This window comes from Bufo gargarizans, chromosome 6 (assembly GCF_014858855.1).
Source record: "Bufo gargarizans isolate SCDJY-AF-19 chromosome 6, ASM1485885v1, whole genome shotgun sequence".
In the NCBI taxonomy this organism is placed as follows: Eukaryota; Metazoa; Chordata; class Amphibia; order Anura; family Bufonidae; genus Bufo; species Bufo gargarizans.
In genome coordinates this window covers 164,110,150-164,123,512 of record NC_058085.1, presented here as the reverse complement: position 1 = coordinate 164,123,512, position 13,363 = coordinate 164,110,150, and the positions used below count along the sequence as shown (strand labels likewise).

General features: G+C 42.7%; 1 protein-coding gene across 1 annotated transcript in view; it reads left to right on the top strand.

Annotated features, from left to right (window-relative positions):
* CDH23 (cadherin related 23) overlaps window positions 1–13,363 on the top strand; it is a 1,302,172-nt gene that overhangs the window by 1,242,022 nt on the left and 46,787 nt on the right. The window contains 4 exon segments of the mRNA XM_044299558.1: window positions 3,247–3,366; window positions 6,517–6,694; window positions 11,895–12,106; window positions 13,013–13,207. Coding sequence (XP_044155493.1) covers window positions 3,247–3,366; window positions 6,517–6,694; window positions 11,895–12,106; window positions 13,013–13,207 — 705 coding nt within the window.

Here is a 13,363-nt window from a genome sequence, read left to right as displayed (position 1 = left end):
TGACCACAGTAGATAAGGGATGAGAGGGGGCTGATGCCAGCATCCTGGGTGGTATAGGGTAGTGAACGGGTTAATGCTAATGACCACAGTAGATAAGGGATGAGAGGGGGCTGATGCTAGCATCCTGGGTGGTATAGGGTAGTGAACGGGTTAATGCTAATGACCGCAGTAGATAAGGGATGAGAGGGGGCTGATGCTAGCATCCTGGGTGGTATAGGGTAGTAAACGGGTTAATGCTAATGACCGCAGTAGATAAGGGATGAGAGGGGGCTGATGCCAGCATCCTGGGTGGTATAGGGTAGTAAACGGGTTAATGCTAATGACCGCAGTAGATAAGGGATGAGAGGGGGCTGATGCTAGCATCCTGGGTGGTATAGGGTAGTGAACGGGTTACAGCTAATGACCACAGTAGATAAGGGATGAGAGGGGGCTGATGCTAGCATCCTGGGTGGTATAGGGTAGTGAACGGGTTAATGCTAATGACCACAGTAGATAAGGGATGAGAGGGGGCTGATGCCAGCATCCTGGGTGGTATAGGGTAGTGAACGGGTTAAGGCTAATGACCACAGTAGATAAGGGATGAGAGGGGGCTGATGCCAGCATCCTGGGTGGTATAGGGTAGTGAACGGGTTAATGCTAATGACCACAGTAGATAAGGGATGAGAGGGGGCTGATGCTAGCATCCTGGGTGGTATAGGGTAGTGAACGGGTTAATGCTAATGACCACAGTAGATAAGGGATGAGAGGGGGCTGATGCTAGCATCCTGGGTGGTATAGGGTAGTGAACGGGTTAATGCTAATGACCACAGTAGATAAGGGATGAGAGGGGGCTGATGCTAGCATCCTGGGTGGTATAGGGTAGTGAACGGGTTACAGCTAATGACCACAGTAGATAAGGGATGAGAGGGGGCTGATACCAGCATCCTGGGTGGTATAGGGTAGTGAACGGGTTACAGCTAATGACCGCAGTAGATAAGGGATGAGAGGGGGCTGATACCAGCATCCTGGGTGGTATAGGGTAGTGAACGGGTTAATGCTAATGACCGCAGTAGATAAGGGATGAGAGGGGGCTGATACCAGCATCCTGGGTGGTATAGGGTAGTGAACGGGTTAATGCTAATGACCACAGTAGATAAGGGATGAGAGGGGGCTGATGCCAGCATCCTGGGTGGTATAGGGTAGTGAACGGGTTAATGCTAATGACCACAGTAGATAAGGGATGAGAGGGGGCTGATGCCAGCATCCTGGGTGGTATAGGGTAGTGAAAGTGTTTAAGCCCCAGCAGCATCTGTACTGAATACTATAGGTCAAGCTGTCTGGCTCCTGTTGTCCTCTTGCTTTAGATTTCTCAGGCATGTTGATGTTGAAGATATTTGCTTGTTAAATAGAGGGTTAAATAGAGGCTCAGCCTATCATAGAGGCCGAGATTATGCCTTTTCTGAGTGATATTACTGAGACTCAGCGACAAGAGGAGCGAGGCTAGGGGATCTTGTATTATGGAGGACCCGTCACTTCTCCTGACATGTATATGTTAGTACATACTTGTATTCACCATGAAATTATTCTGGAACATATTAAAACTCTGCTTTGTGCTGTTCCTCTGTTATTCCTCCTTGAAATTCATGAATAAATTGACACCTTAGAGTTAACAAATTGGTAGGCCGTTACTCAGTCAACACTGATTGGGTAGTGGCAAAGTGTGTAGTACCCTCCCTCTAATGGGTAACACCCAGTTGTCAATTTATTCCTACATTCCTAGGGATAATAATTGAGGAACTGCATTACATAGGGGCTCTAAGAGAAGATGCTTCAGAATTTATTCTTGGGGAATATAGTTATTTACATGAATAGGCAGTCAGGTGTGGAGACAGGTCTTATTTCTGACCAGAGCATATAATACTAGCTTCCTCTCACAAGGCAATGACAAGGTATTTAAATACTACAATTTTCATTTCTCTTGACTCCGTATTATTGTTATGTGTCAATGTTTCTATACTATCCCGGTATGATTTAGTTTCCAATGACCCTAAGATTCATTGCAAAAAGCAAGGTCGCTGTCTTTTCAGTTACAGCATAACATAGAGAGCTCTTGAAGGCCATTATACATGGGAAGGACAAACCTTGCATAAGTCCTTGTCTTTCATTTTCACAGTCACATAGGGAGATATGCATGCCCTATAATTATTACTTTCCACATGCAATGGAAAAATCTATCTAGCATATATTTATCTGTATTTGGGGTATACTGTACACTATGATAGAAACAGGGATTGCTTGAAATACGCCATTGCTCACAGGTAATCTGTCCACTTCCCTGCTATATAACTGTCTATATCTAGGTATACTGCAGTATCTGTTTCCTTACTAACAGTAGTGTTGGCGCTCTGTACAAACATCTCTTATCTACTTGGTTTCCATCCTTGGAGACAGTGCTTCAATGCTGCAATATTATCCCTAGCTGAACACACCTGACGTCTTTGTACAAAAGACCATTGTGGTAGTCCTTTTCTCTAAGCTGAGATTTTGATATTAAGGGCCTATCCTCAAGAAAGGTCATCAATATCTTATCGGTGGAGATTTGACTCCTAGTACCCCGGATGATCAGCTGTTTGAAGAGGCCATAGTGGCCAGTGATGTCAAGTTCATTGGTCAGAAGGCCCAGGCGCAGATCAGTCCCTTTAACGTAAACGGGCCAGAGCTGGAATACCAAGCACAGATCTTATACAATGTACGGCGATGTGCTTTGAAAGCTGCGAGTAAGCATCAATGCTTCTTCAAACAGCTGTGTACTGAAGTTGGACCTCCACTGATCAGATATTGATGACTAATCCTGAGTATAGGCCATCAATATCAAAGTGTCAGACTACCCTCCAATATGCTGTTTTATTCACTGGTCCCAAAGAGAATAATCTTATAATGAGTTTAGTAGATTACCAGTTTATAGAAATCTGGTGGTATAGCTTTAGAGGTAGTAGAGGTAACAGTCACAGCTGGACCCAAACACCTTTGGTAGAACAAAGGTTTTCTAAATGTAGTAATACTAAATTAAGTATGATCCACTGGAAAGGTATTAGACCAAGGTACGTATGAATGGGGCCCAGTAAAGTCAAGCTACACGTCTGCTCCAAAATACAGCCAATCAACAACCTCATCCCTATAGTTAATGGACTATCCCGTTCTGTAATCCCATTCATTTCATATATATTGGTTTGTTTGATATTAATATGAAATACTTTTATCAAACAGGGGGACATATACATCCTATCTCCGCTGGACAGAGAGAAGAAGGATTATTATACTCTCACCGCTGTCGCCAGAGATAATCCAGGAGATATCACAAGCAACCGCCGTGAGAACTCTGTGCAGGTGACTTCACAACCAGCTTGTGGGACCTGCAGTACTACATATGTTTATTGCATATCTATAACTTACTGTCTAGAAATAGTTTTGAAAATGCAGAATCAGATTGGGATATAGCAAACGGTGTATACAGTCAAAAGAAAATGTTATGTACGGCTTGGGATGTTAAAAGAGAAACACGGTAAAAAAATGTGAGATCACAATTGGATCATTACTAGCAACCTGGAGCAAGGGACTATTCAAATAAAAGTCTGATTTTTAGTAGCAGAAATCTCTGAGTGGTGCAAGAGGGGCTTCAGTGCACTAGACAGCTCTTAAAGGGAACCTTTCACTACGTATTCAGACAGTAAACCAATGCAGTGAATTGCTTGATAATACCTTTCTAAGGGTTTCCCTGTCAGAACTAGCACTGGTTTCACTATGTTGGGCCAAAAGAAGTTATGAAAACAGTCTACACCAGGCATCCTCAAACTGCAGCCCTCCAGCTGTTGTAAAACTACAACTCCCACAATGCCCTGCTGTAGGCTGATACCTGTAGGCTGTTCGGGCATGCTGGGAGTTGTAGTTTTATAACAGCTGGAGGGCCACAGTTTGAGGATGCCTGGTCTACACTATGGGCGGAATTTATCATAAGGGGAAAAGTTAAAGTCCGTTTTTGGCGTTGGCATACTTTATTCCACATTTATCAAATGTCACAGGTTCTTTGATAAATTTGTCTTGCCCTTAAACCTAATACTTTTGTCTAGAAAAACTGCTCCAGTTTCCCTACTTCTCCCTTGTCCTGGAATGTGTGCAGGCCAGGCCCATGCTACGGACCGCAAATTGGTGTCGCATGTGAATCGCAGGCCCATTCACTTGAATGGGGTCTGCAATCCGCATTCGATGGTCCGCACCACAAAAAAGTAGTGCATGCACTACTTTTATGCAGTGCGGAGGCATGGACAGAAACCCCACGGGAGCACTCCATAGTGGTTCTGTGGGGTCCCATGCTTCTGTTCCGCACTGACCTTTCAGATTATGGACCCATTCAGGAGAATGGGTCTGCATCCATGATGTGGAGTGAACACGGCTGGTGCCCATGTATTGCAGACCCACTGTTTGCATGAGCCCTTAGATTGTGACTTTTTTGGTGACATTTAAAAAAAGTCTCAATGATAAATCTGGAGTGAAACTCATTAACATAGCTAACCAAACCCACTTTTCCACCCATGTTTCAGAACTGGAGTGAGTGGCGTAAAACTGCACAAAGTTGCAAAATGTTTGCAAGAGCGAGTGCACAAACAAAAGTTACAAAAGCCCTATTTTGCTACTTTTTGAAGCCAGAATTCTGTAGTGAAGGTATGATAAATCAGGGCCCTATGTGTAAATCATTTGTCAAGAGCCGTTTGGGCTGTGCTCCGGTGGTGAAGAGTCGTTGTGTCCTGCCTGCTAGCACGCCCATTCTGACTGGACTTAGGTCCTTCTTGAGAGAGCTAGTTCAACATGAAAAGTCCAGCAGGATACCCATGAAAGCAGAATGGACATTCTAACAGCCAGGACACCATGGTGGGCATTTATCATGAGGGTAATATTTGAAGTCAGTTTTGCTTGAGTTTGCTTTGGCATACTTTGCACCAAATATACTAAATGACACACATTGTTTGATAAATTTGGCCATTCTTAAACCTAACACCTTTGACTAGAAATGTTACTCCAATTTGCACCAATTTCTCTACACAAAAAGTATGATTGTGAGATTAGGACTTTTTTGCGACTTTTTAAATACGTCTCAAAGATAAATCTGGTGTGAAGCTCATCAACATAGCTAACCACACCAATTTTCCCACCCATATTTAAAAACTGGAGTGAATAGTGTAAAAATGCTAAAAGTCACAAAATTTTTGTGCAAGTAACCCACAAAAGTGACAAAAGCCCCATATGTTGAAGCCAGAATTCTGGAGTGAAGGCGTGATTAATTTCCCCCATTACTCTTCCCTACACCAGCACTGCTCAGATGACTTGCTGAATGTAGTGTTTAGAAAGAAATTACCGAGCACTATTACTTCATAACATCAGTCTAATCTCTGAAAATCTATTGTCCCAAGATTAAAACCTATTACCGATCCTCAGAATAGGTGATAAGTGTCTGATCGGTGAGCGTCTGACCACTTAGACCTCCCACGTGAAAGGGATCAACAGTCGAGCATGCATATTTCTACTCTATAGCTGCCTATGAGACTGCGTCCCAGGAGTCCCAAAGAAATAAATGCTCAACTGCTGCTCTGTCATACAGGGATATACAGGGACCCCATTCTCATCAGCGGAGGTCTCAGTGGTAGGACCTACACCAGAGGCCTAGCTATAGGGGAAGCAGGTTACAGAAAAAACATAACCTTTAATATATCATGATATAAATAACAAATTATAGATTCCCCGCGCAAAGAATAACAAACCTAAAATCTTAATGCCCAAAATTAAAATGTAGCCAAATACAAAACCAGATACTGAGGCATTTCCTGGGCACATATGTATAGATGATACCATGTAAAATAGTGTGGACCACATAGGTTTTACTCACTATAGGGGAAGCGAGGACAAATGGCTGCTTTGGGGCCGAACTCACAAGGGGCCCCTTCAGGAGGAGGACTAAAAGATTTTATTGTCAGGGTCCCCTCAACAGCATTATACAATGACATTATATAAAGTGACACTGTAGAAAACAGAGATCTTGACTAGCCACAGGGTTGCGCGTGAGATGGGGGTTGCAAAGAAGTTGCTGGGGGCGGGGGTGCCCATTGAAAACTTTGCTGTAGGACCCAGTCAGTTCTAGTGACGCCACTGACCCCCCCTTCCCCGAATCATAGCAGACCCATCTCACATATCTAGAGTATATTTGATAAGTTCAGATCTCTCGATAACTCCTAAGTTTTGGAAAGCAATGGTCAATATCACAGACAGTTATATTCACTATTTTTTCTTCTTAGCATCTCATTGTCCAATTTTATAAAAAAAATTCAATGCTCTATGAATGTGTGAGTTTTAACATTCATTGGTTACATGTTACTATGATCATGATCTGCTTCGTCCTTTATATCTGGGCAGTGTTTTTACTGTACTTTTTATCCTGCATAAGAAGGCTAACAACACTCTGTATGTTCTTCTCGTTCTTTCTATAAGGTCCTTATTACTGTACTGGATGTTAATGATTGTAGACCTCAGTTTAGCAAAAGTCAGTTCAGCACCAGCGTGTATGAGAATGAACCAGAAGGCACATCTGTCATCACTATGTCGGCCACAGACCTGGACGAGGGAGACAATGGAGTGGTGACTTACAATTTGGAAGGCCCTGGTGCTGGTGAGTATGCTAATGCTATGACTATACAGAGTAAAATATGTGAGAACTTCTACTTTAAGAGGAAGACACATTTTATGATGTTGTAATTCCCATGTTTAACATAGTATTACCAAGTTCCTTGCACGTACATAAAAACCCACACCTTCTGCTTTTCAATCTTGTCTTATTAGGAAAAATACGGAAACCAGTTAACCAAAGACTCCAAGTATTTTTAACTTTAACCCCTTTTGATGTCAATTTCATCTCAAGCAACTCTGTTCTTGGGTTACGCTTTGGCCCAATGTTCATTGATTGCATTTATTAGGAAATTGACAACTAGGGACTATTACCGTTTCTTGGATATTAAATTGCCATACTGACCATTTTCAGATATAAGTGCACAGAGAGTCAAGTGATTGGTAACACCTATATGGAGATATAGAGCAATATATACTGCAAAGAAAAATTTGGGGTCATTCAGCACATCCAGTTCGCAGGTGCGCGTTGCCATGGCTGAAAGCACAAAAGCAAAAAATATACAATGCAAACCAAATAAATGCAAACCAAATAAAGTACAATAACAGCCAAACAAAACTCAAAATCTATTACCCTGATTCTGGAGTTTGCAGAAACACCCCATATGTGCTAAAAAATGATGTATGGGCACACAATAGGCTTCAGAGTGGAAGGAGCACCATATGGCTTTTGGAGAGCGGATTTAGCTGGAATAGTAATTGGGAGCTATGTCGCATATGAAGACACCCTTAGGTGGTCCTACAGTGGAAACCCCCAAAAAGTGACCCCATTTTGGAAACTACACTCCTCAATAAATCTTTCAAGGTGTGTAGTGAGCACTTTGACCTCAAAGGTGTTTCCTAGAATTAGGAAACACTTGGCAGTAAAAATGAAATATTGCAATTTTTTCTCGAAAAGGTTGCTTTACACCCACATTTTTCACTTTCCCAAAGGGTAACAGGACAAAATGCACCCCACATATTGTTCCCCACTTCCCACCGAATACGGCAACACCCCATATATGCTCAAAAAATTATGTATGGGCGCACAGCAAGCTTCATAGTGGAAGGAGCACTATATGGCTTATGGAAAGCGGATTTAGTTGGAATGGTAATTGGGAGCTATGTCGCATATGAAGACACCCTGAGGTGGCCCTACAGTGGAAATTCCCCAAAAGTGACCCCATTTTGGAAACTATACCCCTCAATGAATCTTTCAAGGTGTGTAGTGAGCACTTTGACCTCAAAGGTGTTTCCTAGAATTAGGAAACACTTGGCAGTGAAAATGAAAAATATTATTTTTTTTCTAGAAAAAGTTGCTTTACACCCACATTTTTCACTTTTCAAAAGAGTAACAGGACAAAATGCACCCCACATTTTGTTCCCCATTTCCCCATGAATACGGCAATATGTGATCAAAAAGCACACAGCAGGGCTCTACAAACTGTTTTGGGGACAGTGGTAGTGGTACCTCGTACAGGAGCAGGGTAGGTGGTGTTAGTGTGAATGGTGGTCAGTACAAGGACGTCCCTCTTGTCCTTGTACTTAACCACCAGCATGTTCTTATGGAGGACAGCCCTACTTTCACCCATTCTCAGTGGTTGCCCTACCAGGGATCTAGGGAGGCCTCTCAGATTTTTGCGCACTGTGCCGCAAGCCACAGTACCTCTGGCAGTTAGGGACATGAATAGGGGTAGGCTGGTATAATAGTTATCCACATAGAGGTGGTAACCCTTATCCAGCAGTGGGTGCGATAAGTCCCACACTATCTTCCCACTAACTCCTAGGATAGGGGGTATCTGGGGTTTTTATCCAGGAATCTTTCCCTTCGTAAATGCAAAGCTTGTGGGTATACCCGGAGCTACTCTCATAAAGTTTGTATAACTTTATGCCATACCTTGCCCGTTTGCTAGGCAGGTACTGGCGGAATCTAATCCTCCCTTTGAAAAGTAATAGGGGCAGATCTACACTGACATTTTTATCAGAGTTATACACCTCAGTAAACTTGGTGCTAAAGTGGTCAATGACAGGCCTAACCTTGAACAGATGGTCAAATGTTTGGTTGTTTTGGGGTGGGCACTGTGCATTATCGTTGTAATATAGGAATTTCCGAATTGACTGAAATCACTTCTGGGTCATGCTTTTACTGTAAATTGGAGTCTGGTAGAAAATGTCCAAACTCCAATATTATCTAATTCTTTACAATGCCCATATGCAGCATGAGTCCCCAAGACTTCATCATCTCTGCTGCACTTACTGGGGTCCAACCTAGTGGTCTAGCGTATGACGACGTAGGGTTCTGAGCAATGAATTGTTGGGCGTTGTTCCAGCTAATCCCAGCACTGGCAGGGGTCGCTAAACATTTGAGTCCCCTGCCTGACCTAGGAGGAGACCAGTGCTGACTAGTTCAGCACCGGTCACCTCCCCATGACCCGCCCCTGCCCCGCCCTGCAGCTTCCTTCTGCTCCCGTCGCTGCAATGTGCCAGTCTTCATTGACCGGCCAATCGCAGCTCTTGGAGCTGCAGTGGGGCGGAAATATTCCATACTGCCCTTACCCGTAAGAGCAGCCATGGTGTCCTGATTCCCCCGCGATTCCTTCACAGCACCCAGCGGACCTTGCACTGTACATGTACGGCACTGGTCCTTAAGTCACGTCCAGCTGCGCCCTACATATAGTGCGTGTATCCTTAAGGGGTTAAAGATGAGCAAATTTCTTGAAATTTATATTGGATCTGATTTTAACAAATAAATTCAATATGAATCGAAAATGCTCAGATTGCCTTGAAAAGTTGTGTAGCTCTGTGTTCTCCTAGGACTCGATAGTTTTCTCTGTTGTCTTTTCTCTTTTTTAAAAAGCTTTTATGGGATTTTGATATTGATGACCTATCCCCAGGATAGGTCATCAATATCAGATCGGCAGGGTTCCAACACCCAGCACCCCTGCTAATCGGCTGTTTGAAGAGAAGGGCACACACTGTGCGACCGCTGCCTTCCCTTCATTGTTTACCTGCTAGCAACAGTTTTTTTTTTTGGGGGGGGTAAAGGCGCAATTGTACAACTTCTGCAGCAAACATATATGCTACCAGTAATGCTGGAAAATATGTTTATTGTAAATGTATTATCTGTAGAAGCTTTGCAAAAGGATTTTGGGGAAAAAGGCACAGTTGTATAACCTCTGTGACCAAAATATACCCTGCCAGTAATGGAATAGAATGCATTTAATGTAAAAGCTTAGCAACAGATTTGTGGGAAAAAAGGCGAAATTGCACAACCTCTGCGGCAAAAAAAAATATATGATGCTGGAAAATATGTTTATTGAGGGACATTTATTAAGATTGGCATTTTTCGCTGGTCTTGATTCCCCCTGCTTTGCCAGAGGATGCGTCAAATTTCTGCAGAGGTGTACGCCTCTCATACATTTGGCATATTCGTACACTGGACGTGTGACAGTCTAAAATCTACAGCAGCCTCCTAGCTTCCATAGATATCCGTCATTAGTCACACTATAAAACTGGCATGAATAAAGACATATATGTGAACAGCTCCAGCCTTGTAGTAGACACACAACACAAACTGCCCCACCCTATCCCTAGTGCTAAAACCCACCTTTCCATCAAGTACCATATTTTTTTTCCTATAAGACGCAATTGCCCATAAGATGCACCTAGATTTTAGAGGAGGACAATAATAAAAACATATTTTTCATTACCCCTCAGATCAGTCCACCAATCAGACCCCCAATGTTAATCAAACCTCAGCTTGCAGACTTAATCAGACCCCCAATGTTAATAAAAACCTCAATCAGACCTCAGATCAGACCCCCAATGTTAATATGACCCCAATAAGACCTCAGATCAGACCCCCAATGTGAATTACCCCCAATCAGACCTCAGATAAGAGTTCCAATATAAAGAAGACCCCCCCATTCAGACCACAGATGAGACCACCATGCCTCAGATTAGACCCCCATGCCTCAGATCAGACCCCCGGCCTCAGATTAGACCCCCATGCCTCAGATACTGATCTCTCTTCTTCCTGCCACGCACTGAATGAGGTCACAGAGCATCCTCACCCTGTGTGCAGCCCATGCACAGCCGACCGCAGAGGACCAGGAAGCGGTGCGTACAGAGCCTGGGGAGCACTGAATTCACCGCTTCCTGGTCCTCCGGTACTAATGAACACTTCCATAATGAAAACGCTCATTAGCATTCGCCCCATAAGACGCAGTGACATTTTCCCCCCATTTTGGGGGATAAAAAGTGCATCTTATGGAGCAAAAAATATGATTCAATCTACATAACTAAATATATCTTTTCAGTCCCTAACACTCTCCCTGTGAGACCCTAAACTTGTGTGTCTGAGCGACCGAGCTCAAAATGACATCTCTGCTTGGGATATTACCTAGTGCCTAATAGACAAGTAAATATCCTCCCTTCTGATTGGCTGTAAGACTGACTACAAGGCATTATGAACAAGCCCATTGAACAGGGCCTCGGCGATGGGTTATGTGATCCTTCATCTTCATATTCCCTGCCCTGTTTCCAGGCTTGGACTGGCCCACAGGGGTACAGGTGAATCCTCTGGTGGGCCCCTGAGCAAGGGGGCCCCTAGTCTCCCACCCTCTGCACAAGTGGCACATAACACAGTAGACTTACTGCACTACATATAGATAGGCAGAGTACAGCATTGTAAGAAACTCCCCAGTTTATTCATGTGGCTGAGGTGACTTATAGGTACAGAGGCAGGACAGCCAGTATCCTCCTTTTCCAGGGACCTGTCTTCTCAAAGTTGTTACAGGGACACCATAATCAGTTATCTTGTAGCGTCTTGCTGCTGTCAAGTAGTATTTGGATGTATCCATATGGTGGGCCTCCAATATAAATTTACTGGTGGGCCCTAGACAGCCCAGTCCAACACTGCCTTGTTTCCCTCACTAGTGTACTGAATTTCATATGTAAAATGGCGAGGCTTGCTTTGCATGATTCATCTGAATCAAATTGGCTTCGTTTGGAAGTAGAAATTTTGTAAATTCCTCAGTTTAGAATAGATTTGTTCATCTGAATTTAGGATAAAGATAATCATGTAACTTCTTTTACTCCAAAATGAGGACTGGCTAAAAGAAACCCACAATTAGATCTGTAACCTTTCATTTTTTGCATTTATATAATGCTGAAAAGTTATCATTAATCTGTGTATATTTCCTCAGATGCCTTCCTCATTGATAAAGACTCTGGTCTGATAACATCACGAAGACTTCTGCAGTCTTTTGAACGATTTAACTTGACTGTTGTAGCGACTGATAAAGGCAGACCTCCATTATGGGGGACCACCATGTTAAAAGTGGAAGTGATTGACGTCAATGACAATCGCCCTGTATTTGTCCGACCTCCCAATGGTACTATTCTTCACATAAAAGAGGTAACTGAACGAAAGCTGACCTCCAACTCCAAAGTGGTGGATAAGTATAATGTGATTGGAAGGATAAAACTTCTAAGACCCAAATCTTATCAAATATATATTCTATATAGAGATGAGCGAAGTTATGAAAAATTCGATTTGGCTGGTTCGCTGAATTTCACAAAGAAATTTGATTCTTGAAGAACTACTTCATCACAAAGCACATTCATTTGTATGGCGCAATGACGGGAAAGAGCGATCACGCAGCCCCTCATCATTGAACCCCTCAGATGCCAAGTTAATTGCTGATTGCAGCATCTGAGGCTACAATTTTGGCCTTTCAAGGGTTAATCAGTGTAAAAAAAATAAAAAATACTCACCTTATTCATTTGCCCAAGTAGAGGCCGTCGCAGGAATCTTGATTGAAAATACCACGCAAAATCTCACACAGTGACATGATGACGTCACCCCGCGCGAGATTTTGTGTGGTTTCTGCAATTGGGATGGACGTAATGGCCTCTTCATATGCAAATGGTGAGGGGAATATGTACTTTTTTTAACGCCATTTCAGGAAAAATAGATTTGTTACCACAAAGCACGAGAAAATTTGGCTTCGCAGCTAATCAAATTTTTCCTGGAATTTGGATCGAAGTCAATTAGTTTGACTTCGATTCGGTCAACACTAATTGTATTCATCATCCATGTATGAAGTCCTCTTTCAATGTAATAGTGGAAAAGCTCCCTCTACCAATGATAGTGATTCTCTGAATTTGTACATATTTCTGTAACTATAATGTACTTCATGGTATAGCAAGGTTTGTAAGAGATTTTCAAGGCTAAACTACTATAGTCAAAGGAAAGTGATGACGCATTGCCCTCTGCTGGTCAAAATGTGTATATGTGGTTTTTTTTTTCTTTTTATTAAAGGAAATTCCCTTGAAGTCTACTGTGTATGAGGTTTATGCCACTGATAATGATGAAGGTTTGAATGGTGCAGTACGCTACAGTCTGCTAAAAACTGGAGCTGGCAATAAGGATTGGGAATATTTTAGTATTGACTCAACAAGTGGGCTCATCCAAACAGCTCAAAGGTTGGACCGGGAAAAGCAAGCCATGTATAATGTGAGTCGCTGGAGCTGAATCTATATCATTTTTTTTACTTATTTAATTCTGCTATGATTGCATCTTACCATTAAGGAAATGAGTAATTTTTCTGCTTACACATATGAAACCTCTGTTCAGAAAACCCCTGTTCTAATTTCACTTCATTCTTTGGAC